General features: G+C 45.8%; 1 protein-coding gene across 11 annotated transcripts in view; it reads left to right on the top strand.

Annotated features, from left to right (window-relative positions):
- Positions 1-577: 577 nt before the first annotated feature.
- Positions 578-27,958, top strand: part of WT1 (WT1 transcription factor) — a 48,149-nt gene continuing 20,768 nt past the window's right edge. For 2 of the 11 annotated variants that reach the window (XM_068555392.1, XM_068555391.1), the window contains exons 1-5: positions 593-1,037; positions 6,717-6,839; positions 7,282-7,384; positions 17,147-17,224; positions 18,277-18,327. In XM_068555392.1, coding sequence (XP_068411493.1) covers positions 593-1,037; positions 6,717-6,839; positions 7,282-7,384; positions 17,147-17,224; positions 18,277-18,327 — 800 coding nt within the window. Of the gene's footprint in view, positions 1,038-5,740; positions 6,116-6,716; positions 6,840-7,281; positions 7,385-17,146; positions 17,225-18,276; positions 18,328-27,958 lie in introns of those variants that run through there. The other 9 variants (XM_068555401.1, XM_068555396.1, XM_068555394.1 and 6 more) reach the window with 7 other exon arrangements.

Below are 27,958 nucleotides of genomic sequence, written 5' to 3'. Positions count from 1 at the left end.
AGAGGAGGGTGTCTCCGAGAGGGACGCTCCCTCGGGCCCGCCCCCCACCCCCACTGCGAGGACGCCCCCAAGGAGTCGCGCGCTCTGCCTAATCTGCTAGGGCTGCGGTGTGAATGGAGCCGCCGAGACTGCTGACTCCTCCTCCTCCCCAGCCGCCGCCGGCCCCTCTTATTTGAGCTTTGGGAAGCTGGGGGTAGCCAGGCAGCTGGGGTAAGGAGTTCAAGGCAGCGCCCACACCCGGGGGCTCTCCGAAACTCGACCGCCTATCCGCTCCCCCCTTCCCGCCCTCCCTCCCACTCATTCACCCACCCACCCACCCATAGCCGGGACTGCAGCCCAGGAGCCGGGGCCCCGCCGCCTCCTCGCCGCGATCCTGGACTTACCCCTGCCGCAAGAGCCGGCATCCACGTGTGCCCCGGAGCCAGCGTCTTCGCACACGCTCCGCTCCGGGCCTGGGTGCCTTCAGCAGACCGAGCAGCCGGGGATCCGGGGCCCGGAAAGCATCTGGGCCAAGTTAGGCGCGGCAGAATCGAGCGCCGAGCGTCTGCAAAGCCGGTGGGGCCGCGGAGCGTCCGGGGCTGAGCCACAGCAAATGGGCTCCGACGTGCGGGACCTGAACGCGCTGCTGCCGGCGGTACCCTCGCTGGGTGGCGGCGGCGGTTGCGCCCTGCCCGTGAGCGGCGGGGCGCAGTGGGCGCCGGTGCTGGACTTTGCGCCCCCGGGCGCCTCGGCTTACGGTTCCTTGGGCGGTCCTGCGCCGCCGCCTGCTCCGCCGCCACCACCCCCGCCGCCGCCGCCTCACTCCTTCATCAAACAGGAGCCGAGCTGGGGTGGCGCGGAGCCGCACGAGGAGCAGTGCTTGAGCGCCTTCACCGTCCACTTCTCGGGCCAGTTCACCGGTACGGCTGGAGCCTGTCGCTACGGACCCTTCGGTCCTCCTCCGCCCAGCCAGGCGTCGTCCGGCCAGGCCAGGATGTTCCCCAACGCGCCCTACCTGCCTAGCTGCCTCGAGAGCCAGCCCGCTATTCGCAACCAGGGTAAGCAGACTGGGGAGCGCCCCCTACACGCGGGGCGGTGGCGACAGGGCTGTGGCTGCGCGCGGGCACTCCCCTGTCCTACCCCTTACCTGACCACAGCTCTTACTCGGCTGCCTCCCCAAGGACTGTGAGGGTAGAGGAAGCAGCAGCTGGGGGAGAGGAGGGCAAGGAGAGGGAGTCCAGGGCATGGCCCCCTGACATCCTCCAGAGCGGGGAACCGGACTCTTCGCATGAGCCGGGAGGTCATCTGGGGCCCCTCGGACCTCGGGAGATTCTAAGACTATTCCCCGTGGGAGTGGGAAGCGGGAACCGGTGCAATGCCTGGCTCTGCCTCGGGAAGAGGTTTTGTCGCTCAAGGCACCACCAAACTGTCGCCAGGCACTGGACTTTTTAGACCCTGGATTCAGAGTGGGACCAGTGCAGGATGAGCAGCCTTTGCTGCCTCCGCCACGCCAAAATGTCCAGGAGCCACTGTAGACCTAAGGGAGGCACAGTAAGCACCTTGGAGCACTAGAATGAGTAAATGAATGAGCTAGAGACAATAGTGGCTTTCCTGGACCCGTGTCCTGTTCGCCTATGGCTCCAGCGCATGGTAGTATATAAGTGGATCTCTCCTGGGTTCCAGCTCAGGTGGCGGCCACGCGGGCTCCAGGGCTGGAAGAGAACCCCGTTTATCTGATTCCAATCTCTGCGGGACCGGGTCCTACCACAGGCGGTGGAATGAGGCCCGAGCGTCGGCCTTACTTCCAGCCCGTCTCTGGCGCCTCCTCGTCGTTGAACACGGGGCTTAGCTGGAGAAAGATTTTTGCAAGACTTGGAGGGTAGAACAAGGACAGGTTTATTTTCCGTTTTCAGTCGTTGTACATCGAGGGACACAGCTGGTGGTTTTCTCATCCCGCACCGGCACCCTCTCACTTCTTTTTCTCAGGGACCAGTGCGGAACCAATCACGCCGAACCTTTGTATTTTGATTTCTAAGTTTATTCTAATTAGACTTCTGCGCTGTTGTGAACCTAAACCAATTCGAGTTGATTCGATATTGTAGGAAATGCTTTAAAAAAGGGGTGGATGCTTTTCCTAGAGCAAAAATTCCCTCGGGCCTAGGGACTGGGATGTTTCTAGAATGCGTGGGCTAGGAGGAGTAGAGTGTGTACTGTATGCAGGAGGTGCTGTGGCTCCCAAGGCTCAGAAGGGCCCTGTTCTTCCCGCCTTCGCACGCACGTTGTAAAACCGTATTTCCAGGCTGTTCGTATCTTAGCCCAGCCCGGAACACCTGGCCCACTAGAAGCGCTGGAGAAACCGAAACCGCCCTCCTCCTCTCTTCGTTCGGGGAACCTGGGATCCATGTTCTGTGGAAGAACCTCAAGCCCACCCATGGGGTCCCTCCACTCTAGGTCTTTCCTGAAGGAAATTAGTGTTTCAGACTCAAGGAGTATTGAAACAGCTCAGTGACTATTACAGATTCTTTTCCTCTGATCGTACCACCTCTAATTAGCAGGCTGATGTTACCTCTGGCAAATCTCCAGGTCTCAGTTTCCCCATCTGTAAGAGGAGAGCCAAGATGGGCAACCTGGTGTTTGGCTCAGGTTTGAAGTTCTATGCCACACAAGCAGAAGTCCGACCCCCCACCCCCACCCAAGGGGTTCTAAACACAGAAGGCAGCAGCCACGTAAACTTGGTTGGACCAGAAACGGCAAGACTGGCAGGCAGGTGTGTGACGTGAGTGAGTCTCTGTGTGGATGTGTGCTATTTGAAGACACCTGAGAAGCTATTTGATCTAAGTACCCCCTGTGCAAAATACTACCATTATCATTTATTTGAAACCATCTAGGTTCTGTCGGGGTTTTGGAACCTGGACTCTGCTGCTTTGGTTGGATCCCTGGGTCCATCCTTCTACAGGGTGGTCTGGTGCCCAGAATTTCATCAACTCAGCCTCAGGAGTGAGACTGTGGGCTTCCTAGCCAGTGGGCACTATGCTTAAAGGAAAAATCCCAATTCCTTTCTAGAGGATAGGCCCAGGATGTTAAAGAGAAAAAGGGCTTGGGAGCTGGAGACCAACTAGCAGGTAAAGGAATCCCCCCTCCCCATCCTGGGAAATAGCCCAGTAGAGAGGCGGCCCCAGATCCAGGCCACAGCCTGTAAGCCGGTTCCTGTCTCTTCGGGCTTAGGTTTTCTCTTGTAATCAAAACGTAAAGGGATCACACTTGACCAGTCCTTGGGACTCAGTCAGCAGCTGGGAGCTGGGGTCGGATGTCAGAAGCCACTTGTGCCTCAGCCCTGGCATTGGCAACCAGAGTGGGCCCTGGGGCCCTGAGATTTCAGATTTATTCTCTCGATTTCTGGGCTTCCTGCAGCTCTCCCAGCAATGTAGAGTCTTGGCAGGAGGCTTAACCAGGGGAAAGCAAGGGCATCAATTCCTTCCCCAAAGTGTGGGAATGGCCATCAGCAGGCCGAGGCGGAGAGAAATAAAGCTTCTGGATCCCTGTCCCCAGGCAGGGCAACCTAGCAATGGCCCAGGGGTGGGGACAATTGCTGGCACTCTTGTACCTCCCGCCACCCCAAGGTATCACACCTCGTTTTTTTCCAATTGCTTAAGTATTATAGCTGGTATTCTAATCTTGCTTCTAAATATTAATTCAGGAAACATTTATTGAGCACCTACTCTGTGCCAGGCACTGGGGATTGAATGTTAAGACAATTAAAGTGCCTCAACCTTTGCAGGAAGCTCACAGCCTGACACTGGAGGAGCCCCTTATTTTTGGATGAGGAAATCTAGGCTCTAAGAGATAATGTGTGCAGGAGATCTCTCTGTGGCAGAACTTGGACTCAAACCCAGACCATTCTAGGTTATTTCTACCTCCTTTCCCAGGGATCTTGGCCCCGCTGTTGAGATGGATTTTCTCTTCCCTGCTGGATGGGCACCCAACCCACTGTAGTCTGTGTGAGAGGTGGGGAATTTGCCGGGGCAGAAGAAGGGCGAGGACTTCGATAGCCCTAGACTAAGTGCGGGGTTTGGGAAGGGAAGACAAAGACTGCTTGACAGTGTGTGCGATTCCCCCAGCCCCGCTGGCGCTCAGAACCCTTTACCTACAGGAGGCCTTGTTATCACCAGGCCACCCTAGTGTCACGTGGGGACACCAGCTCAGCCCTAGGGCCAAGGGCGCCCCCCTCGGGTCGCATTGGAGAGGGTATTTCGTTGCGGGACAAATTTCCCCGTATGCTGCCGAAGCTGCGGAGTCATGATTTTCAGCCTTGGGACCACCTTCCTGACAGAGCCTGTTGTCCACTCCATCCCTCAGCTCCCGCGGGGCCTGGCTCGGCCAAGCGGTTCCCGGGCTCCTCCGCTGCGGCAGGCGGGGGAGAGAGGCGCACAGCGTGTCTCGCCTCTCCCCGCGGTCAAGGTTGCACTCCCTTCCCCGGCCGAGACTAATCGTGGGAAAGGCGCTACCTTGGCCCCTCGAGCCTCTCCCTCTAAGGCCTGTACAAGGAGCCTTTGAACATGCTGCCCCTTTCTGCCGGCAGCTGTCCCTCCCCCCGGCCTCCGCCCCAGCGCTCTCCGCGCCTGGCTCAGCGCTAGGCCCCGGGACAGCACGCTCTGATCAGTTCCGCATCCGATAAGTTTCTAATTTAAAGAGCCCTCCCTCCTCTCTGAGGGCCCTTTCACCGATGCCCATCCCCTCTCCGGGGAGGTGGACTGCGAGAGGGGGTTGGAGGCCAGCCTCTGCCCAGCGGTCCGGTGTCCGGTCTGGGACGGGTCCTTGGGAGCCTCGCGGGGCGCGGAGGCGACGCGGCCGGCGCAGGAGCTGCAGCCCGCAACCCGTGGCCCTAGCCGTGCACCGAAGGTTGCGGAGCCCGCCTCCGAGGACAGCACGGTGCCCGGGCCACTGCCTTCTCATCGGCTCAAGAATGGAGAAGGGCTCGTCTAGAGACAACTTCTTTATTGCTTCTGTTTCTCCTCTTTATTTAAAAAATGGTCTTTGAAAATTCGGCCTTCCCTCTGCAAAACTGGGTGCTTGGAGCCAAATTTCGTTTGTCAGCGGACTGGTAGGCCTTAAACACAGTCTGGCCTCCGCTCCCAAAATGAAGTGCCTGGAAGCCCAAGCGTGCTCACCCACTCCTGACAGCTAACGGGGCGGGGGTTATCTTTACCCACTTAGCAGGCCAGAAATGGAGGCCTCTGGGGTCATGTAAATTATAAAAGCTGGTGGCTTCTTAAGTTGTCAACCTGTGGCGCCAATTGGTGCGTGAGACTTGGACTGCCCTGTACAATCCGGTAATGAAGACCTGTTCAAACCCTCCCTCCCACACTGACACACCACATTCCCCGAAGTGGACTGTAGAAGGTCGGTTTTTGTTTTTGTTCTGGGGATGTGTATTTGAAAGATGTGGGTAATGGCCACCTTTCACTGTTCAATCTAAGTCTTCACTGGACACTTGTAGAGCCTTGACCATGTCTGGGGCAAGAGTGGGGGAATGGGGTTCATTTGACTCATCCCACTCCCAAGAATTGAGCAGGGTTTGGAGACTCAGCTCAGTGCCCAGAGGCGGGGCCGAGGGTGGGGGGGACTGGGTCCGGCCCAGTGGCCCTGCAGGGAGCCGATGTGAGCGTCTGGACCAATCTGATTCGTCACTTGGTCAGGACCTCAGGCCAGAGACTACGGAGCCTGCGTATCGGAAGGGACCCCACCATTGGGTTCAGGGCTCAGAACCGATCTTTATCTTAGCTGGAGGATGCTTTTTCCCCAGAGGCAGCTACAGTTTTGCAGAAGCTAGTGCGGTAAATGTTTAAAGTAATTTAGTGACAATAGTCACAGAAGGAGACTACGTTTTTCAACCAACACGTTTTTTTTTTTTTTCTTCCCTCACTTTCGGAGAGCTGGGGAAGAATACGGGCGGTATTGCCTTCGGTTTCTCGGCAGGGAAACTGAGGCAGAGGACCAGTGCATACCATGGAGGGAAAGGGAGGTACAGTCTCAGGCGCACTCTGAAACAAACAGGCTTCCCGGACTGGTGCGCGAGGAAGTCCGCCCCGGCAGTGGTGGTCACAGTCCGACCCGCTGGGCGCGAGGTGGGTCCGAGGTAGGAAGGAGGAGGACGCAGGGTCGAGGCCCATGGGCCCAACTTGAAAGGCCCCTTCTTTTTCCCCCTCACCAGCTTTCCCGAGGGCCTTGGGTGTCAATGGTGTCGGGTCGCGCAGCCTCAGACAGATAACATTACTCTGTAATTACTCTCCCCATTTAAAGCCCATGCCGTTTAACTGGCCCCGAGTAATTAATGAAAGTTGGTGCGCGGGCCTCTGATTTACGGCTGCGAGTCAGCGCCGGGTCAGGCGAGCAGATTCATTTCGGTCGCCCGCGCTGCCCTGTTTTGGGGGGAGAACAACTTTCTCCGCCGAGCGGTTGGCGGCTTTCATACTTGCGAGGTGTGCAGAAGCGGCGGACGCCGTGAAAGACAAGGGCGTAAATAAATTGGGAAATGGTGGGGAGGCCTGGGCTTTACTCGGGAAAGGACGGGGAGCCTGTCGCGAGGTCACATTGGGCCCGGCTTCCCGCCGCAAGCCCTGGGGGCTGAGGGAGCGGGATCCGAATGCGGGGCTGGGCGCTCCTCGCCCGGGTGCTGGTTCAGACACACGGTCCCTGACTCTCCGCCGACGCTGTTTCTCTCTCGGCCGCGCCCGCAGGATACAGCACGGTCACCTTCGACGGGACGCCCAGCTACGGTCACACGCCCTCACACCACGCGGCTCAGTTCCCCAATCACTCCTTCAAGCACGAGGACCCCATGGGCCAGCAGGGCTCGCTGGGTAAGCGGAGGGAATGATGTGGGGTCTTTCTCCCCTTCTTCCATGCTACCCCTCCCTCCCCAGGAATTTCCAGCACACAGCAAATTGGGGAAGGGAGGAGAGGATAGCTAAAAGAATTTTAGAAATAATTAGCCTAATCTCACTCAAAAGAACAGATTGTTTCCCCCCACCCCAAGTATGTTAACTCCGCTCAGCCGAGACTGCGAATGTCCAGAGGGCCTTTTCGGTGCTCTGTGCCGTGACTGCTAAGGGAATGTGAAGTGAGAGGCTTAGCTCGCTGTGACCTGTAGGCCGTCTCTCTGCACGGCCCCGGCATCCAGGCCCCAGTGCCCCCAGCGCAGCCTGGGAGCCCAGCTCAGGACGCTCTGCCCCAGCCCTTGCCCGCAGCCTCGCACCCCCAGCCCTTGGTGTGCTCTCACCCCGCTCTCCTGGCTCTCTGCAGGTGAACAGCAGTACTCCGTGCCGCCCCCAGTCTACGGCTGCCACACGCCCACCGACAGCTGCACAGGCAGCCAGGCCCTGCTGCTGAGGACGCCCTACAGCAGGTAGGAAGGCGCTCGGCACCACATCTGGGTCCACGCGACCTCGGAGGGGGCGCTCGAGCCAGCGAGCACGGGAACGTCCGACGCGGGGCAGCCCGGATGCGGCCGTGCAGGGTCCTGGAGGCAAAGTACGCCTTTAGCCCACTCGTCTCCATAAAGCAAATGAAAGCCTCTCTCCTGGCTCCCATTTGAAAGAAGTAGCTTTCCCTGTCTCCCGGTGTTCTTACTTTGTGTGTGTACGTTGGTTTTTGGTTTTGGCCGCGCCGCGCGGTATGCGCGATCTTAGCTCCGCGACTAGGGCTCGAACCCGCGCCCCCTGCAGTGGCAGCGCGGAGTCTTAATCACTGGACCGCCAGGGAAGTCCCCCCAGTGTTCTTACTTTGAATATAAATGAGGGCGATTACTGTTTGGAGATGAAGAAGGAAGAGCGGCGCTTTGAGGAGTTTTTTTTAAAAGGGCTCTTTGCTGGGAGGACTTCAGCTTCCTCGGGATCAAAGATTAAACACGGGGTCCACTCCCACTCGGTTCTTCTCACTCCTCAAGCCCCTCCTCGCTCACTGGCCACACCCGCCAGCCTTCTCTGGGACGAATTCGAGGGCGCGTACACTCGGGCCACAACCTTCTCCCCACTCCTGTCCCCCAGAGTCTCGGGCTGCGGCACCACTCTGTGGGCGTCGTCCCCAGCGCCCAGCTACCCCGGACTGTGTGCGGGACTGTGGTCGGGCGGCAGCGGTACCTGCTGGGAGACCGCTCCAGCCCGCGCCCGCCCTTCTTCCTGTTCCCTTGAGGCCGAAGACCAGCTTCTTTTCCTTGCAGACTCTTTTCCAGCTCCTCGTGCCTTCTCTAGGCTCTTGCTCCACCCTCCACCTTCTCTCCCCCAAATTTACTCTTCAACTTTGGGTGAACTTGGCCGGCATCCCGCGTCACCGATAGGGTTGCCTAGTAACTATACCGGCCGGAGCTGGGCGGGAAGGTGGGGCGGAGGGAGGGAAGTGGCAGATCGCGGCCTTGGATGCCGGGGATTGGGCGCGCATTACCTCATATTCCATCCCTACCCCCCACCCGGTGCTGCGGGGATCCTGATACCGACTGCCCCAGACTCATCTCCATCCTCCCTCCCCTCTGTTGGAAGACCCGGGGCTGACGTCAAGGGAAGGAGGTAGTGAGGTAATAAAGGAAGGAAAAGCGCCTGCCCTGGGAGATTGGTGGAAGGAATGGCCGCGCCTGGGGGACCTCCAGTCCCACAGGTGGAGGAGGGGAAGGAGTGTTCGCTCTTGAGCCCGCAGGCGGCTCATGCCAATGTTCCGACGTGTTTATGAAACCGAGCCTAGGACTGGTCTGATTGTCCCATCCCGGGGAGGGACAGGGTCGAGCCCGTCTACTTCTGTACGCCTACGGTACACAGGTTTTGGAAACCTTTCCTTTTGATCGGGAAATCCGGCATATCTAATCTGATCTTGTATTCAAGATAACTTTTTTTCCTCCCTGCTCCCCCCGCCTTTGTTTTTTTAAAATAATTGTAGAGGGGGGGGGGGAAAGGCATGCATTTTGCCCAGATAGAGGTATTGAATGGTCACAGCTTCTCACCCTCCTTTTCTCCCTCTCTAGTTAGAACCCAGTTCTGTTCTTTGGCACCTCAGACCCAGTGATCTGTCCCGAGCAAACCATCTTTGCACCTTCCCTTGGTGGGTCAACTCACTGGAATGGGTACAGGATCTGAAATCTCTGTAGTGAACCCCCTCTCCAAGCAAAACTGAGATGGTGGGGTCATTGCCATCCTTTTTAAGGAGCTGCTCCTGCCCATTGCCAGAGCAGCATTGCTCTTATTCTAGCCACTGGGGGTACAGTTGGAATGGCTCCCAGTGGGATGACCTTGACCCAGTCATTCTTCCTTGGCTCCTGGTTGATGCCTCACCCCAAGCAGAGAGGAAGACCTTGATGCTGGAATGGGTGCTATTTAGATGGGTTCGGATACCTCCTTGGAGGTTGGGGAGTGGGAGGCTTTGGAGTCTGGTTCAGTAGTGACACAGTTACACACATTTCTTACTCTCCCCTCTTCAAGCCTAGATCCACCTTGTGGGTCCCTACGAAGGGACTGAACAGCCTAGAAGTGAGTAGGGGATAAAGTGATCACAACTTCTGTCTTAACAGCAGTTCTCCAAACTGAGTCCCTGTGGTGGATTTTGACTTAGGACTGAATTAATGGTTGCTATGGAAGCAGGAAAAGTCACTTGGATTGCATTTATACATAAAAATTTCACATTTTCTAATCCATCTTCTAACTGGCCACTGTATAAAGCAGTTTTGTCAGGTTCATCTTTCAGAGATATTTGCTTATCCCTTTCTTCTTTCTACATAATTGGAACTTCTTTGCTCATTTTTATATGAATGTCATAAAAATACCATTTTCTCTTGTTACAGAAAATTCTCTAAGTAATATCTCCTGAAAAAGAATTTGTGACCCCGTAGGAAAAGTTTGCTTCCTTGAAGTTTGTGCTGACTGAGTCTTTGAAGCTCCATCCACTCTAAATTGACAGCATTTCTAATCACTTTTCAAAGATCAGGTACTTCCCCTGCAGTAATGATGGATGGACATTTGTAGGGATGTTTTAAAATTGGATCTGTGCATCAACGTTACTACCATTACGGTTATGTCATTTCCTTCTTTCCTACTCCTAAAAATGTTTGAAGGATATTTAAATGCTTTTGTGAACACAGTGTTTGAAAAAGCATAGGAAGTACGACTAAACTTTAATCACTTAATGGCTAAAGTTTTAGATTTTAGATATTCAGTGGTTCTTCTGATCCCTGGCTTTGTTCCCTTTTCTGTCTAAAATTGGGACCTCCTGGGAAAGGCTTGCTTGTATTTTGTTTGACTTGTTGCACTTGACCCCCTAAGGCAGCCTGCCCAGCTTCTTTGCCCTGCCCTTCCAAAGCTTCTGTCTCCCCATTCTTGGATTTAGTCTCCCTTCCCACATGACCTAAAGGTAATGGTACATACACTGACATTAAATAAGCACTGCACAATGTGAATTTGCTTTGAGGAAATTCTCAAAATTCTCTCCCTATTCTGAGAGAACTGTGAAGTGATTCTCTCCTCTCTTTCAGGTTACAGATCTGAGGAGTTACAGCTATACACAGATGTGATCAGTAGTGAATAGAAAGTGACACCCCAATCAACTTATGCGAAGTGTTAGGAGACAGTTTTCTCCATACTCTCTCCCTACCTATTGAGAGTGGGTAGAATCTTGTCTAAAGGTCACTAAGGATTCTGGAACAGATTTCAGCCCTTCTGGAGCCCAGCGATCATAGCCCTCATTACATAATCACTAGGCTTTACTGCATATTTTGTGCTGCTGGGCACTGCACTGCGTGCTGCACTCAGTTTACTCATTTAGTTCTTCTGATTACCTACGAGGTTGGTACGGTAATCCACACTCTACTGCAGAGGAGATAGGTTCAGAGACTCCAGGTAACTTGCTCAAGTTGCACAGCGAGTGAGAATCAGAACCAGGATTTGATTTAGTCTCTCTGCCTTCAAAGCTCATGTGTGCTCTGAATCGCTGAGGGATTCCAAGCCACTTGGTGTCCTCCACCTGGAATATTCCCCTTATACAGTCTGTGCCAGCACCTTTGCTAATAAATAATAAGAGCAAATGCTTATATAAACTTACTACTTACAGAAACCATTCTGAGCACTTCACAAGTATTGACTTATTTACATTTAATCTGAAACTCTTTGAGGTAGGCAATAGGTTATCACCCCCATTTTACAGAGGAGGAAACTGAAGCCCTTGGAGGGGAATTTGCCCAGTGTGACACAGTAAGGGACAGAGCAAGTGTGAGGCTCCAGAATCCATCTTCCCACCCTCTGCACCCTGCTGCCTCTCCTGATGGTTAAGTGCCATTTCTTTCCAAACGTGGCATCTGCCTTAGGTCTTGCTAGAGGAAGGTCTTTATTCCTCACATTTGTGAAAGAAACCCCGTTATCCATTAGTTTGACCCATAGTTTTCAATTGAAATCGCTCAGTGGATCAGAGGCAGTATTTTCATTGGTGAGTATTGTAGGAGCCAACGTGAGCTGTCTCCTGAAGTCTTAACTCACAAAGCAGCTGTCTTTCAAGCTCCAGACTCCTCCAGCTTTCCCTTTACCGCTCACTGGGCGTGAACTACTGAAGTTCAGTCCAGGCTCCTAAAGAAACAGGCAGAAATGGCAGAGACCTTTCTCCCTTCCATCCAGACCCAGGGGGAGCGACAGCTTCCAGGGCCACCCTGGTCTGTGCTTGCTCAGAGGTAAGTTCCCAGGGCAGGGGGGACCCCGTGCTACCCTGAGGGGAAAAAGTAGTGAAGTCCAACCACACCAAGCACAGTTTTCCCCTGATTTTGACCTAGAACAGGCAGCTAGCTGGGCCTTCCCTGCTCACTTCCCTTGAATCCTCTTCCACAAGTCCCCCTCTCTCCCTCAGCTTGCTGAGCTCCTTGGAGCCCACAATCCCTGACCATGCCCATTTCACAGGTTGATTCTCACAGCTACCTTGAAAAGGAGTTCTGTGCCCTGTGTTTGAAAAATATTCCCACGCACACTTTTTTTTTAGACATTCTACTTTCCTTTTATTTTTGCACTCTTATTAGGTTTACATATTCATTTTTAGCAACTGTGCTACCAATTTAAATGAGAATGCATGTTTCCTTTGGCCCCCTAGCAGGTAAAACTATTCCAATTTAGAAGCAGTAATTGCTAATTTGAATATTTTTAATTGAATGTTGACAATTCAATCCAATGATGAAGTTGACAGTGGAGCCTGTTACTGGTAGACTGTCATGTGAGAGAAGCTTCCTTAGCAGCCATAGAGCTTCTGGGGAATCCGGTCAGTGGGAAGTACATGATCTACCATTTAGGTTAGCCTTCAATGTAGAATTAAATCAGAGGACATCTGTCACCGAAGAAATAAAATCATAATTAATAATGCCTCTTCTTACGTGTCGTCTACAAACACTTTACATGGTGTACAAGTTTCGTTTAAGACAATACTGATATTTGTTTCCCATATAGGTAGGCATGAAGGCAGAAAGTCTGAAATGGTTTCCAGGGTGGTGGGCAGTGTTATCAAAGCCAAAGAAAGGCTTGAATTGGACTTGTCTCCAGGGAGTGGGAAAAATCTAGTTTCAATTATTCCTGCAACATTTGTGCTGACCAAGTGTTTATTAATAGAAGTTGAATCCCTAGTGGGTTTTTCTTTGGTTAACTGGTGAGCTAGAGAGAAATTACAATACCAAGAGATTGACTGTAAAATGATTATTCACCATGGCCTGCTGAGCAGAAATTTCTGAACAGGCAGCCTCTGTGGCGCCTTGGAGGGAAGAACGCAGGAAAAAGTCTGCGTGGAAGTTTGGCTGCAGCCTCTGTGCATGAGCGTTGGTCATCAGGTAGAGGTGTGGGGCAGAGCTATTACAGCAAACTCTGGAAACATCATGAATTCTGTTCACAGATGCCAGTTATATGTGCCTTTTTCTTATTGGGAATTTCTTTTCCTTGATCTCGGGAAATACTTTTCTTCTACCAAGATACTGGTTTGCCAGCCAGCAACCATCTGGCAGAGGTAACTCCAGTCTTAATCAGGTTCGACAGTTCCATTCCAGTGGTAATAAGGACTTTTCTACTTTGTTCTGCTGAATATACTTAAACATACTTAAAGATGAAAATATACTTGAATTACACATGCATTTGAAGAGTGGGGGAGTTCTGGTCCAGATAATAGCCGAGAGCTTTTCTCTTCCTTTCTTTTTGCGCAGAGGTCAAGAACTCAGTAATACTGCAGTCCAGGCCAAAGCAAACTCTATATGATCTACTACTGATTTCCTTTTAAGTTCCCCTTTTTGCTAGGACTGACTTCCTTTTATTTTACTCCAACTTGCATTAATCCCAGTTGTAGAAGTTTCTTTCCTCTCTCCCTTGCTTCCAGCTTCAAACATTTCTTACATAGGAAACCAGTGACTTTTTCTGTTTAAAGATCTACTTAAAAATATAAAAGACACCATGACTTTTGGAATATATTTTGGCAGCCAGCAATTTCAGAGTTCACTTCCAAACAGACAGAGTTAGATGGGGAGCTGAAATGCCTACATGACCACTGTGGTCACTGTGAGCCAAACCACCTGCTTATCTGATCTCCTCTGGGAATGAGGTGGTTGACACCTACAGTGGTTATTTAGTAATTAGATGCTTTATTTTCCAGGGGTCATATTTTCCTTTACTGGTGCTGCCTCTTTTCGTGGGTTTTCATGATGAGAGCTGGGTGTTGACCAACTACCCAAAGAGATCAGAGCTTGAGCATGCTTGGGACCAGTATTTTTAGTTCAAATTCACACTTTGTCCTCTCCCACCAGCAGCTATTGTCATTACTGTCATTGTCATCCAGCTGAAAGGTGGTGCCAGCCAAGCCGACTGACTGAGCTGCTGAGGAGCCGCAGCCAACAGAAGGCAGGATGTGGTTAAAATTGTGCTCTGATCCTATGGCCAGCCTCAGGAAACCTATTTGCTGGTTGTTGTTGTTTGTTTGTTTTTCTTTTTTGGTTTTTGCTTGGGGATTTTCTGAAAGTCCTTCCCCATTGGCCCTTTCCACCTTCTCTCCCCTTATGAGGATTTGCAAGCTGAGCTATCAGGACCACTGAAATCGAAGTGAGGGTCCTACTGGGATCTTGGCACACTATTCTTAATCAGGTGAAGAGGATGTGGTTGGACACCACATCTTGGAGACAGAGTAGGTCATGATGCTCCCTTGAGTATGTTCTCTTTCACCTCCAGACTCCTGTTTGTATTACTATATTATTTTTACTATCATTTAAATGGTAGTGAGAGGACAAGACTCAGAGGTCAAATAATGCCAGGAAGCCTTTAAAGGGGCCTGGCAGGGTAGAGGTGGGGGCATCAGGCAAGTCAGCACTAGACACTTCCTTGAGCCCCCATCCTCCTCTGATAAATGGGAATCATAATTACACCTGCCTCACAGAGTTGTTGTGAGGCGTATTGGTGATGTGTGAATGTACTATACAAAATTTGATGGATTAGAAAAAGTTAAAATATATTATCTGTATAGTCTTGAAAGAGCCAGTATTAGAGCTTCACAACATCCCAGTAAAGTTAGACTGATTGAGATTAATATTCCCATTTAACAGATGAGAAAACTGAGGTGCAGAGAGCTGAACTGATATGCTCAAGGTCTTAAAATTTACCGAGTAGCACTGTCCAATAGAAACATAATGCAAGTCATCTATGTAATTTGAAATTTTCTAGTAACCACATTAAAAAAAATAAGAAACAGGAAATTAATTTTTAAAATATTCTATTTAACCTCAAAAGCCCAAATCTTATTTCAACCTGTGGTACTCTCCATATTTCAAGTGCTCAATAGCCATGTCTGACTAGTGGCTTCCATATTGGGCAGTGTGGTAGAGAGTATTTATCAAGCACCCACTAGGAAGATACATATATAAGACATAGGTTCTGTATTTTAGAAGGTTTGCTTTCTGGGGGCCAAGAAAATGTCCTTAAAATTATTTTCTCTTTAGGAATCTGCTGGACTATTCTTTAAATCTGTGAGAAAATCCCTAAATCATAAAGTTAGATATTTGGGACTCATTGACCCATGTGTGTAAACTTCTGTCACTCATCTTGCTTCTCAGACCTCTTGAAAATTAGTGTTCTTAGTCTTATGCAAGGAGGAAATAATTTCAGAAAGATCCCACATCCCAATAGGACCTAGGAAAATTGTCAACTGGGGCTGAGTGATTTTAGTTGGTGAACAATTTTTTAAAATCAGTGACAAAAATAGAGAGCTGCCTGGGGAATACAATGCCTGTTGGCTGAGATTAATGGCAAGATTAATAAATGGATTGCCTGATGAAAAGGCGCAGGAGAACAAAAACCAGTAGAGATTGTGGAGGAGGCCGCTTATTAATGAACTGTCAGCCCAAAGAAAGTTCAAGAAACTCTCCCATGTTAAATGCAGCAGGCTGGCACTTCTAATAAAAATTGGGGTCCTTCAGGAATTAATTACACTGGCCTTACAGCAAGAATTCGTGGAATTGCGAAACGTAGTGGCACAGACCAGCACCGGCCGCTGCTGAGAACAGGGAAGCTGCAGGAGAGACTAATCATTTTTTTTTTTCATTGATATGTAGGATATTGTAGTAGCATAATAGCCAGTCAGACACGGGGATGAATGATGGGGTCCAGATATGCACTGACTAATGAAACTACACGTACTTCGAGTTTGAAGTCACTTCACATTTCATACGTAAAATTCCCTCCTGGAATCTGATTTCTTCCTTATCCTGTGTACCCACCACTAAGGAGTTCCAAATAATTTTCAGTGATTATATGAGAGGCAGATGGACTCCACCATGATTTATCAAGCTATGCTGAGAGAGAGCATGGTGTTCATTTATTCCAAGGGATAAATACTGTAATTTCCCTCACCCCTCCACAAGTCCTCAGTTTGGCTGGCCTTACAGAACCTTCTCTTAATTAAACTTTGGTGTTACCTCTGCCCGATGGATGAAGCAGTCCAAAGGAATGCCGTGACAAGGTGGATATTGTCCAGAATTTGCAATCTGGTATCATACATTACATACTGAAAGCTTCTTACCTTCTTTCCCTTCTGCTGTGACGGTGGAGTGGAAATGTTCTTCTGTAATGTGTTTAGACCAAGCGTTCCCAGACAAACCATTAATCTCTTGGGTCTCAAATTTCATAATTAACCATTTCAGTTCAGAACTACATTTATTCCTAGTTGAGCTTGGTTACTTAGGGGATTTCTGGTAATTGAGTTATGTGCTAGTTTTTTAGGAAGGAGATAAATATAAAATTAATAAATTAATAAACATAAAAGCATATAATAAAGATGTTCATGAGTCGTGCATGCAGGATACTTTGATAAGAGTGTTATTCCAGGAAATAGATGTGATAGCTCTTCTATAATGCATTTAGAGATGTGTTTTAAAACATATGCAATAATGATGTTTTTAAGAGTTGTATGTGCAAAAAAAAAGGGAGAGAAAAACTTTTGGTTGGTTTATATGGTGGGATATTTTTCCTTTGGGGTCTTAATGTAAATGATCAGCCATTGTTTTCCCTCATATAATATAGAACTGAGTTGGGGGCTTTAAAAAAAAAACTCCGTGACTATAAAATTTATAGAGAATGATTCCTTCAGTTGTATCTAGAGTTTATCATCCTCTTTCTTTTGCTTGTCACATCCTTGAGTATTAGACCATCCATCACCCATCACTCTTTGACTTTTCAGGCCCTCATAATCCACATGATACTTATCCTTTTGATTAAAACAACTTAATGGCCTTTTCACGAATAATTAATCTGCTGTCTTTTTACTTTCAGCTCCAGGCTTTTAACTTTAATGTTGAGCTATCCAGCCTGTGTTGCCTTTCAAAGTTTCACTCCCTTTAGCCTCTTCCCTTCAGAGGTTTAGTACCTCTCTAGAAACTTCAGTGTTTGCTCTACTAAGGTTTTTTAAAGGCTTCCAAATTATTCTCACATCCTTTCTGCTGTGTGTGAAGTGAATGACGTGCAGAGATCAGTGGGATGAAATGAAAATCATTTCAGACTCGTGTATTCTGTCATTCTGGAAAATGTGGAGGCTTTCATTGTAAAGAAAAGTTAAAAGTCTATTGCTTTTTGGAGAAACAGTTGCATATATATATGTCTTTTGTATTATGCATTTCTAACTCTGAATGTTTTTCTAACAGTGACAATTTATACCAAATGACCTCCCAACTTGAATGCATGACCTGGAATCAGATGAACTTAGGAGCCACATTAAAGGGGTAAGGTCTTCTCTACTCCATTTCCCTTAAACAGTAACTTACACTTGTTTGAACCATTTTAAAGGTCCTTATACTGTATGAAAAGAGTACAGTTTTAGAAGAATAGGCATGGCTCTCTGTAGAATTAAGATGCTTTCCTCCCTCTCCCAGTTGGTCAGTGTTGTTCAGTATTAAATTTTTAGGAATATAAATAGGGGATGTTCTCGTCTAGAACAAGGGGGTTGAGAATACTGGGAAAATTAAATATGGCCTTTCCTTATTGAATGTTTTAGAGTTCTTCAAACTTGTGTCCATTCAAACTTGTTTAATGTTTGTGTTTTGCTAGTGATATCACAGAGGTTAATCATTACATTATCTTATCAAGAAATGCTTTGAGTTTACAAAGTCCAGGATCCAAACTCCTATTTGAGTGAAGATGATTTGGACCATCCAAAGTCAGACGTGTTCACACCTGGTTGCCTGAACAGACTTTTATCACACTTGATACACAACCAGAATAGGGAGAACATAGCAATCAAACATAGGTAGGGACAATGCTTTGCACCTGGAAGTGAAAAAAATAAAGCAGGTGGGACTTGCTTTAAACAGTAAAAGAACTCACTTTTGGTTTCGAATCTGAGTTGGTGGGCAGTAGGATGTGACAGTCATGAAGCACCTGTGGTGTATCAGGTTCTCGTCTAGGTCACCTCATCTAATCTTCCTGATGGCATTATGATGCCTAGGTACTGTTATCCTGTTTTCCAAATAAGTCAGTCAAGCTCAGAGAATTAAGTAACTTCCCAAATTCACATCATACTATGTGGTAGAGCTGGGATTCCACGTCCAGATCTGATTCCAAAGCAAAGGCTCTTTCCAGCCTCCCTGTGCTGCCTTCCACACCCCCACCCCATCAGCCCCAGTGGGATCGAGGACTCAGTTCAGCACTCTTGACTAGACAGCTGGCTTTACATCTCTGTGTATTTAGTGGCTTCTCATTGGACTGTGGGATCTGGGGGGCTTGCTAGAGCCACGCATGCTCCAGTCCCCATTCCCCACCTCTTCTTCTCTTCTAGAGTTGCTGCTGGGAGCTCCAGCTCAGTGAAATGGACAGAAGGGCAGAGCAAGTGAGTGGACAATGCGATGATGGCAAAGCAAATGACATAGGCCTTGTTGACTGGCACCTGGGGTGATGCAGGAGTTAGGACTGATGATGGGTAATCAGGGTAGCAGTTGGTGCACAGGGATGGGAAGAATCTATTCATTTTTTCCCTCTGTCTCTCTCTGCCTCCTCTTATTTATTGTAGATATACTGTGGGTAAAAATGGAGGTGGTGACATTTCTCATCAACACACTCCTGGAAAACAATTAAAAAAATGATGCTGTAGCAACCCTGCTCATTTCCTGGTGAACGTTTCAAAAAATATGAAATTTGTGGCATTACACATATTCCTGTTAGATCGGTCAAATCTTTCAGCCTTTTCTCTATTTACCTTTAAATCTCTCAGGGAGAACTTAATTTTTACCCCAAGTCTATGGCCAGACTTTCTGCAAAGACTTTTGAAAATTCCTAAACATCTGTGTTTTCCCCAGCCTTATTATAGCCTGCACCCTTGGACATTTCCGTAACTGTTTCTTTTGATTTTGTTTTCTCTGCTTAAACACCAAAACCAGCCTCCCTCTTCTCATCTTTCTTTTGTTGGTTCAGTCCTGTTTGTTGGCTCATCCTTCAGTGATTAGTGAAGTTGTTTTTCATCTTCTAAGACTCACTATTAGATCCTTCTTTCCACCCCCAGCCCCCAATTTTTCTATTTTAACCAAATCTCCACTTCGTCTCTCTAGACCCAAAAGTAAAAAAGCCTGCTATTGACTTGGATTTTTTTCTCTCCCCACTTCCATCCAAGGGGCTGCTGACAGTTTTAGCACTGTATCTTTCCACCTACTCAAAACTTGTCCTATGTTTCGTGGTCCCAGCCTTTCTTTCTGGATCCCTTGCTTTTCTTCTCTCTACTGTAATCAGAATTCAGTAACTCTCACCAAACTACCTGCCAAGAATAGATAGAACATGACTGTGAAGTGAGTAGTATGTTTTCAGTTTTTAAAATTTCTTCATGCTGGAGTACAGGGTTAGTTTATTTGCTTATTTGCAAAAATTACATATAAAGAATCTTGGCATGTATTTGAATCTGGGTCTTTCCATAGGTGAGATAATTTTGGTACCTTTTAAGATCTTTAGACACATGATATTAGTCACTTGCTAGGGAGTCAGAAGCTATATTACAAAGATGAAGCACAAAATGCATATAATTTGTTTTGTTCAATCCTGTGAAAGAAACAAAAACTAGAAGTGTTTTCCTTGATCTGGTGCTTACGTTTTGGAAAAGGATTCCTGAAATTAAAATGTATTTCTTGAATACTTTATTCAGAGAGTTGTATAAAAAGCATCAAGGACTCCTCCAGTAGATAGTCTTATAGAAGAGTAACTCTTTGGAGAGCAAAACATTACAACTGTCTAATTTCCTAATATCTTCTCTCACACTGTGTTTTTATCCCTTTAGCACATGTTGTAAGTCAACTAAATGTTTGCTTCTGAGTGTGAGCTGAACATTTACCTGAAGATGGTTGTTAACATTATTGGGCAGGGTGTGAAGGGCTTTATATACCTCTCCTCTTTTGATCTCATGACAATCCTAGGGTATTATGTTCACACCCATCTTTCACATGAGGAGGCTTGAGAGGTTAAGTTCACTTAGCAAGTAAGGGTCAGAGCCACGTTGGAACCCACTTCTGTCTGACTCCAGTATCTGGGCCCTAGATTAGCGTTTCTTAAACTTTTTAGACTGCGACCACAGTTAGAAATACCTTTTACACTGAGATCAGATGTACCCACACACGTAGACGTTTTCACAAAACGATACTTACTACATGCTGTGCATACTGATGTTTTCTACTTTATTCCATATCATTTTAAAAAATGCTGGTTGAGATGTGTAGATTGATTTTACAACTCATTAACAGATCATGACCCACAGTTTGCCTCTCTTAGCTCTAAAAATAGCGACTCCTTAGCTCTTTCCTCCAAGCCCATGAACAGCAGAGAACTGGATTCAATTGAAGCTGATACCCCAGTAGAAAGTGGTTTTTTCCCAGGGGGTACATAATCTGGGTAGGTATCTTTATTCTCTGTACCAAATTTGCTTTCCTTTGCCATGGTATGAAAATGCTGTTAATACGGAAAATACATTTGAGAAAAGATATTCCATGAAGAAAGACAAAGAGAAATAACTGTGTTTTTACATTTATCTGTTACTAGTGTCTGGACACTATCTGAAATCAGTAGTAAGAAAAATCATGGTGACAAGGTAGATCTGTAACATGAATACTGGAGGTTTGAGTCATGTTTTGGAGAAAAAGGATATAATTTCTAAATCACTCATAAAAAAGAGGCATTATAATGTTTTTATTAAAAGATCCTGTGCCTCCCACTAACGCCCACTAAATATTTGTTCACATCGCCTTTCCTTGAGAAAGAGTGAGCAAGTCCACAGAGACATCTTTCGTTAGGCGTTGGGGAGCAGTGTTATTATACTGGGTGGGGATAGGATTGTAGGGAGGACATGGGCAAGACGAGATGAAAACATGAAACAGGGTGGGGAGGAGGGAATCTTACCACTGATTTACTCCTCTCTCCTCCTCCCTTTACTCATTTTCTAATCTCTGCGTGCCCGTAGGGATCAGAGCTACTTTTATGACCTCAAATGGGAGAATATTGTATTTCAATTTAAGTCGAAGAGAAGGTACTTTATGAAGCCACTTTCTTAACTCTGACCCTTTTCCTTACAAACAAATGAAATTATATTTTCTAAGTGGGTCATTGGGAGAAAAAATTGCAGGGGAATCTTTCTAAGCACTAGTCCACCTTTATGAATAATTCTGTGTATGGTGCCTCGCATTGCTGTCTGCTTTGTATTTCTTTAGAATCATTTTCTGTGTGTTCCTAACGCCTGCTGATTTCCTAACGCTGCTCCCAAGCCCGGCTACTCTGTCAGCCTCTGTTTTGTCTCTTCTGAAGAAAATATCCTGCAAAATGGAGAAACACATCAACCTTGAGTGCCGTCCAAGTTATTAAAACAAGGAAGAAGTTATTCTCTGGGGACTTGGGTAGGGGGAGTGGGAAATCGAACACAATAGAAATGTGAAAGGAGTGCTGAGCAAAATGAATGTCCCTTTGCTGGTCCAAGAAGTTCAGACCATTGGGAACACACAGTATTTGACCTGTGGATGCTTGAAAGGAAAAACGAAAGACTCAGGTTGAGTGATGTATGGTGAAAACAAAGCTGCGTGTTTTGGTAGGGCCAAGGCTGTCGAATCTGGAGAAAATCCCCACTAGACATGGTCTCATCCCTGAGAGCCTGTGCCAGAAGAGATAACTGGAGTTCCAATACACAGCCCAGCACCTTTCCTCTCCAGCTAGTGAACAGAAGGTATTCGTCCAAGAGATTTACTTCTTGAAAATGGATAGCTTGCTTTTCAGGGGCTCCTGGAGCTTGTGATGAAAACACAAAGGTGGAGAGAAGCAGCTCTGGGAATATCAGCATTCCTGAGGGTACTCCTCCACTTCCACTCCCAGGATAAAGCTGTTAATTTCTTCTTTTATATGGTTACATTTATGCATTTCAACTGTGCTGGACTTGGCTAGAGTCTGTTAGCCATACTTACCAGAACAAAGCAGGGGACTCTCCCGGGTTTGCAGGATAAAGATGGGGACTCTGATTTAGAGCTGTCTCCCCTGTACCTCTCAATGTGGACAAATTCAGTAGTTTCTTTGCCTTCACTTCACTTCCCTGCCGCTACTTTCCCCTCCCTAGCTTTTTGTCTTTCCCCTTCTTTTCTCTTTGGGCTTATATTCAATTCATGTATTTAATTTTTTTATTATGTAAGTAATATGTATAAATTATAGAACAGTTAGAAAATACAACTTTATAGGAAAGGAAATTAACACTCCCCCCAGTAGCCCAGATGAAACTACTATTAATATTATGTTGCATACACTTTCAGACCTTTTGCCATGCATCGGTATACATTTGTGTCCTTTTCTTTTTTATAACAAATGATTGGCTTCGGCTTAGATCTAATTCAGCAACTGCACTTCTATAGGCCATTGCCGAGTTCTGTGTTTCGACCTTCATGAGAGTGTTTTTGAAAATATTCTCAACCTCTTAAAAATACTTCACTTTAAAAAGTATTTTGGGCTTTGTAGACTTATCATCTCCACACTATGTTTCTAACTGTTCTGTTTTAAAGCAAGGAATTAGTTTTATCTCATAAATGGGAGGATGAATAACAGGTTTGTTCAGGTCAGGAGAAGAAAGAAGCCAAGCAGGAATGATAGCAAAGGAAGGTGGTGATGAAGGGGGTCAAGCTGGGAATGAGGAGCATGGTGGACTCGGTGCAGGGAGGGGTTAATGAGGGCTCCAGTCTGTTGATAAAGGGTGTGTGTGTGTGTGTGTGTGTGTTGGAGGGCGAGAAGGTATATCAGATGAGTGGAGGATCTCTTTCATGACCTCAAGGCGTCTTTTGGACCTCTCATGTCTATGATCCCATCATAGGCCCTTCTGAGACCCTCTGCTCACCATTTATCCTTCTCCCTGTCATCTATTCGAGGAAAAAAATCATAACCTCTAGCTAGAAAGACGTCAATATAGAAGCTGCACTCATAAAAAGTCATCCAAATAAATGCATCTCTGGAATGAGGGGTTACTGCTTATTTTAGTAGGGTTTTTTTTCCTCTTAAAAGTGAACAATTTCATTTATTCTGGTTTTATTTCTAACTCTTCATTTTAAAAGCAAAGCCACAGATGTAGTGTTCTTAAGGCTAAGATAGTGACTTTATCAAAATGAAAACAACTTTTTTCCCCTTGATTATAAAAGTAACACAGGCTTATTATATATTGAAGAAATTCAGACAGTACCAAAACATTATAAAGGAAAAAAAGAAAAGTCATCTGTTATCTCACCACACAGAGATAACTAGTTTTTAAACATATTGGGGTATATTTGTATCTGCAGAGAAGAAGTTCTGGAAACATTTACTGAACTATTAACTGTAGTTGCCTCTGAAAAGATTAGCGGAAAAGGGAAAAAGCCTAATAGAGATGGGTTTAAGAGATCATAGGAGGAGATAAGCTGGAGACATTGTATTAAGTCAACACACTTCCATGGAGTTTTGCAGCAAAAGGGAGCAAAGAAACGGGGTTCTAGCTCAATGGGGAAAGAGGGTTGGGAAAAGGTGGTTTTTTATTGCTTTGATTTATCTATATTTAGATGGAAGTACCTGCATGTTTGCTGTTGAGAATGTTCAAGAAGAGGGAAAATAATTAATGATGGGAGGGGATAGAATTGCTGGAACAGGGTCCTTGAGAGAAAAGAGGCTCCGTGGGCAACTGGGGTTGGTTAGCTAGGAGCTGGGATAGTTCATCTAGTAGTAAATTGGTTTACAACAGATCTTTGTTTCTAAGGATATTAACCCTTTGCTTGTCATATGTACTGCAAATGTTTTATCTGGTTTGTATTTTAACTATTAATGTTTTTTTTCTGTCAGGAATTTTTATTTTCATAGTAAAAATTATCAGTTTATGTTTCATAGTTACAAGGTTTTGGCTTTTATATAGAAAAGATTTCTCCAATCCAATCCAAAAAATATCCAATTTTTTTTTTTTTTAATTTTATTTTTGGCTGCGTTGGGTCTTCGTTAGTGCGCGCGTGCTTTCTCTAGTTGCAGCGAGCGAGGGCTACTCTTCGTTGTGGTGCGCGGTCTTATTGCGGTGGCTTCTCTTGTGGCAGAGCACAGGCTCTAGGCACGCGGGCTTCAGTAGTTGTGGCACACAGGCTCAGTAGTTGTGGTTCCCAGGCTCTAGAGGGCAGGCTTAGTAGCTGTGGCGCATGGGCTTAGTTGCTCCGCGGCATGTGGGATCTTCCCGGACCAGGGATGGAGCCCATGTCCCCTGCATTGGCATGCGGATTCTTAACCACTGCGCCACCAGGGAAGTCCCCCCATTTTTAAAAAATTTACTTATTGTATTTTGGTATATTTTTTGATTGACTTCTTAACACTTAAACATTTAATTTATTCTGAATTTATTTTGCGATTGGATTCCACCTTGATTTGTTTCTAGATGACTAGCCAGTATCCCCAAACTGCTTTGAATAATCCATCCTTTTCTCATTAACTTCGTATATTACCTTTATCAATTCTTGAATCCTATCAAATTCCTTGGATCCATTTCTAGACTCGTTATTCTCTTCTGTTGATCAGTCCGGCTCTTTTTGTCAAGCATCAGACTGTTTTCTTTGCTATAATTTTATAGTCTGTTTAGATACCTGATAGGAAAGTTCCCTAGCATTGTATTTCTTTTTTCAAACTATTTCTGGCTATTATCTCTTGTTTATTCTTCAAGATGAACTTTAGATTCATTTTGTTAATTTCAAAGAAAGTCTTTATCAATATTAGTTCATTAATTGTGACAAATACACCATACCAATGTGAGATGTTAAGAATAGAGGAAACAGTGCAGAGTATATCGCAACTGTCTATATTATCTTTAGAAATAAAGACCCATTCTAAAGTAACAAGTTTATTTTATAAAACTCTTAATTGGAATTTTGAATGAATTGCATCAGGTTTAAAAATTAATTTTGGAGAATTTTGACCTTTGAAAAATTGCTAGTCCTTTCTTCAAGAACATGGATGGCATTTCTCAACTCTTTTTCAAGTCTTGTATGTCAGATGTTCCTATTTTGAATTTCTCCTTTTCGGGAATTTTAACAGTAATGCCTCTGGCTTCATAAATCTCTTTGAGAATGAGTGTGATTCCTATGAATGTATTACAAGGTATTTCTTTTGTTTCTTTACCTTGAAATACTTTGTTGTGTTACTAATGTCAGCTGAAAGGTTGTGCCTTTGGTAGAGATGATTATGCACGTGGCCTTCACGTGTACAAACCTCCGTTTCAACTGGAAAAGCAGAAAAGGGCTTAGTCTTAAGAGCGCTCTGCTTGATTCTGGGGTTTCAGGCAGGACTTTTTTTTTTTTTTTTTTTAAGTAATTGAGAATGGTTGAGTCAAATTTTTCAGATTTAAGCGTGTGTGAGCAAGCTGGGTGGGAGCCTTTGAGAACCCAGGCTGAAAAGATCCTGCTTCTTTTCCCTGTGTAGAATTTATCTATCGTGAATTTGGGACAGCTGTTCTTGGGGTGAATCTAGCAGCAGTCTCTGGCCATGGAGCCAAAGCATTGATATTATAGAACCCAGTGAGTTAGATGAAACTGGGATTCTGATGAACTAGCACTTCAATACCAGACACATGTAAGGGGAGATCCAGATATTTCTCATATGGTCTGATGAGGTGATCTACGAGAACGTGCGTTCCTATGTTTGTATGTGTTGAAGTAGGAAGGAAAGTCATGCCTAAAAATATTCTTCCCAGCAGTAGGAGCCAGTAAATAGTGTGGAGTTTTATTTTTGGAGGGGACCTGTATTCTCCCCAAACTGTTATGGGAAACTAGATTTAAAATAGCTTCTAGCTCTGCTCTGAGTGTGAAATAAGAGAAAAAAGTCAGTTGGAAGAGGTTTGTGTACCATTTCAAGTGGTGAGGAAAGCTTGATGGTTCATAATGGCTGATTTATACAAGCGTTGTTATCAGGCTGTTAACCACTCAGCCTGTATTCCCTATTAAATAGTGGCTAAGGACTAGGCTGCATGGAAGTGAAAACATACGAGCTGTGACTATAAAGAAACTTACAAAAGAGGAATACAAACAAGTTTTAGCAATAATAGCTAGCATGGTTGGAACAAGTGAGCATCTTCCAAAAGGTAATATATTTTTTTAAATGAATACATTAATTTTTATTTTTTACCTTTTTCTTGATGTCATTTCACTGAGTTTTGTGTCTTATCATGAAATGTGGATGGAGGGCTGTTTTTATTTTTATTTATTTACTTTTTTAACTTTTAATTTTTATTGGAATATAGCCGATTAACAATGTTGTGATAGTTTCAGGTGCACAGCAAAGGGACTCAGCCATACATATGCATGTATCCATTCTCCCCCAAACTCCCCTCCCATCCAGGCTGCCACCTAACATTGAGCAGAGTTCCCAAAAGGTAATACTTTGAAGGGACCTTTTGCAGTACTCACTTATAGGTATCATGTTTTGATATATTTGCTGAAAAATAAATCCAATTACTTCTAGATAACTGTTAGATTATGTATTACAGGACTTTTTCTATTGCAAGTGGCAGAACCCTAGTTGTAACTGGCATAGGTCAAAGAGGGAATTTAAATTTAGTGGCTTATTGTATTGTGTTTTAAAACCCCATGTGTGGATTCAGGGGCTGAGACAGTGTCTTTAGAACACTGTTTCATTGTCCCTTGTCTTTGCTCTCCTCTGTGCTGGCTGTCCTCTCAGACAGGCTCTCTTCACTGTGGCGAAAATAGCTGTTTTTTGGCACCTACAGCTTCACAAGAAGACTGCCTCCCTATTGGTTCTTCTCCACCAAAAGACCCAGGGAAGCCTCTGATTGGCCTGGATTGGGTAGCTAGAGAATGCAGTGGTCTGATTGGCCAGGCCATAGGCATGTACTCACCCCTGGAGCCTGAGGGTGGGATTAGAGAGAGATGGTTCCCTGAAAGGAGAAGAGGCTGTGTTACCAGAGGACGGTGGGCAAAAAGAAAAAAACATACTCAATAGAGAATTTAAAAAGTCAGAGTTAGTGAAAGTGGGGTGAGTCCTCTTCCCCTCCAGATATTATGTGGAGCTGGATGCTGCAGGGATGTACAAGACCCGGGTAGAAAATAAATGAAGGATGGAGTGGGCGGGAGGAGCTTTCTTTCTAATGCTCATGGGAAAAGTGTTCATTAAAAAGTACAATAGTTAGAATTATTACCATAGTATAATTTTTAATGAAAAGTGACATACAATATATTTAAATTAAAAGTAAAAAATGTGTCTTTTTCTTGAGGTGTGAACTGAAATGAAACACCTGAGGGCAGGAGGAAAGTAAATATTTCAAGTAAAAATATGGCTGATTGTTTTCTGTAGACTACTGAGGAAATTTTATACTCATAAGTTATCAGATTACAGATATTATTTGTGTTTTTTTTAAACTCAGTCAAATTTAACTTGGTCGTTTCATTTTTAGATTCTACTTTCTATGCTGGATTAGTAAAAGAAACTGCATCTTTCAGCCTTTCCCTTTATGTTCTCAGTAGCAGAGTAATCCTTTGTTTTTTGTATTGATATTTACTTTATATGTATTATCTTATGTATTTATGTGTTATATTATGCATACATATATGTATACATTATATATCACATATATTTATATACATTGATTTGTTATACTTCCACTATAAAAGATTAAATCACACAAAGAAAAGAGGATGGCTCGATGGCATTGCTGATAATATTTGTGCAGAATTTTATTTAAATATTGCCTGTAGATCATAACACTCAGGCAAGAGAATAACATAGCATTCATATTGAACTAGAGGTAGTTGTGCTAGGTCGACACCAGCTCTGAATATGTACAAAAAGATAGTTCTATATCTATTCATTTTCCCAAGTCAGATTTTATAAATGAATATGAAAGTGAGTTTTGAAATTACTCTGGCTGTAGGGAAATTACATTTGCTTTAAAGTAAAGCTTTAAACCCAAGCATTCTGATGTGACCACTGAGGCTTCCGCGGGGACTTCTTGA

This window comes from Eschrichtius robustus, chromosome 11, assembly GCF_028021215.1.
Source record: "Eschrichtius robustus isolate mEscRob2 chromosome 11, mEscRob2.pri, whole genome shotgun sequence".
Classification (NCBI taxonomy): domain Eukaryota; kingdom Metazoa; phylum Chordata; class Mammalia; order Artiodactyla; family Eschrichtiidae; genus Eschrichtius; species Eschrichtius robustus.
The sequence above is the reverse complement of the archived record's forward strand: the minus strand, read 5'-3'. Positions and strand labels throughout refer to the sequence as shown.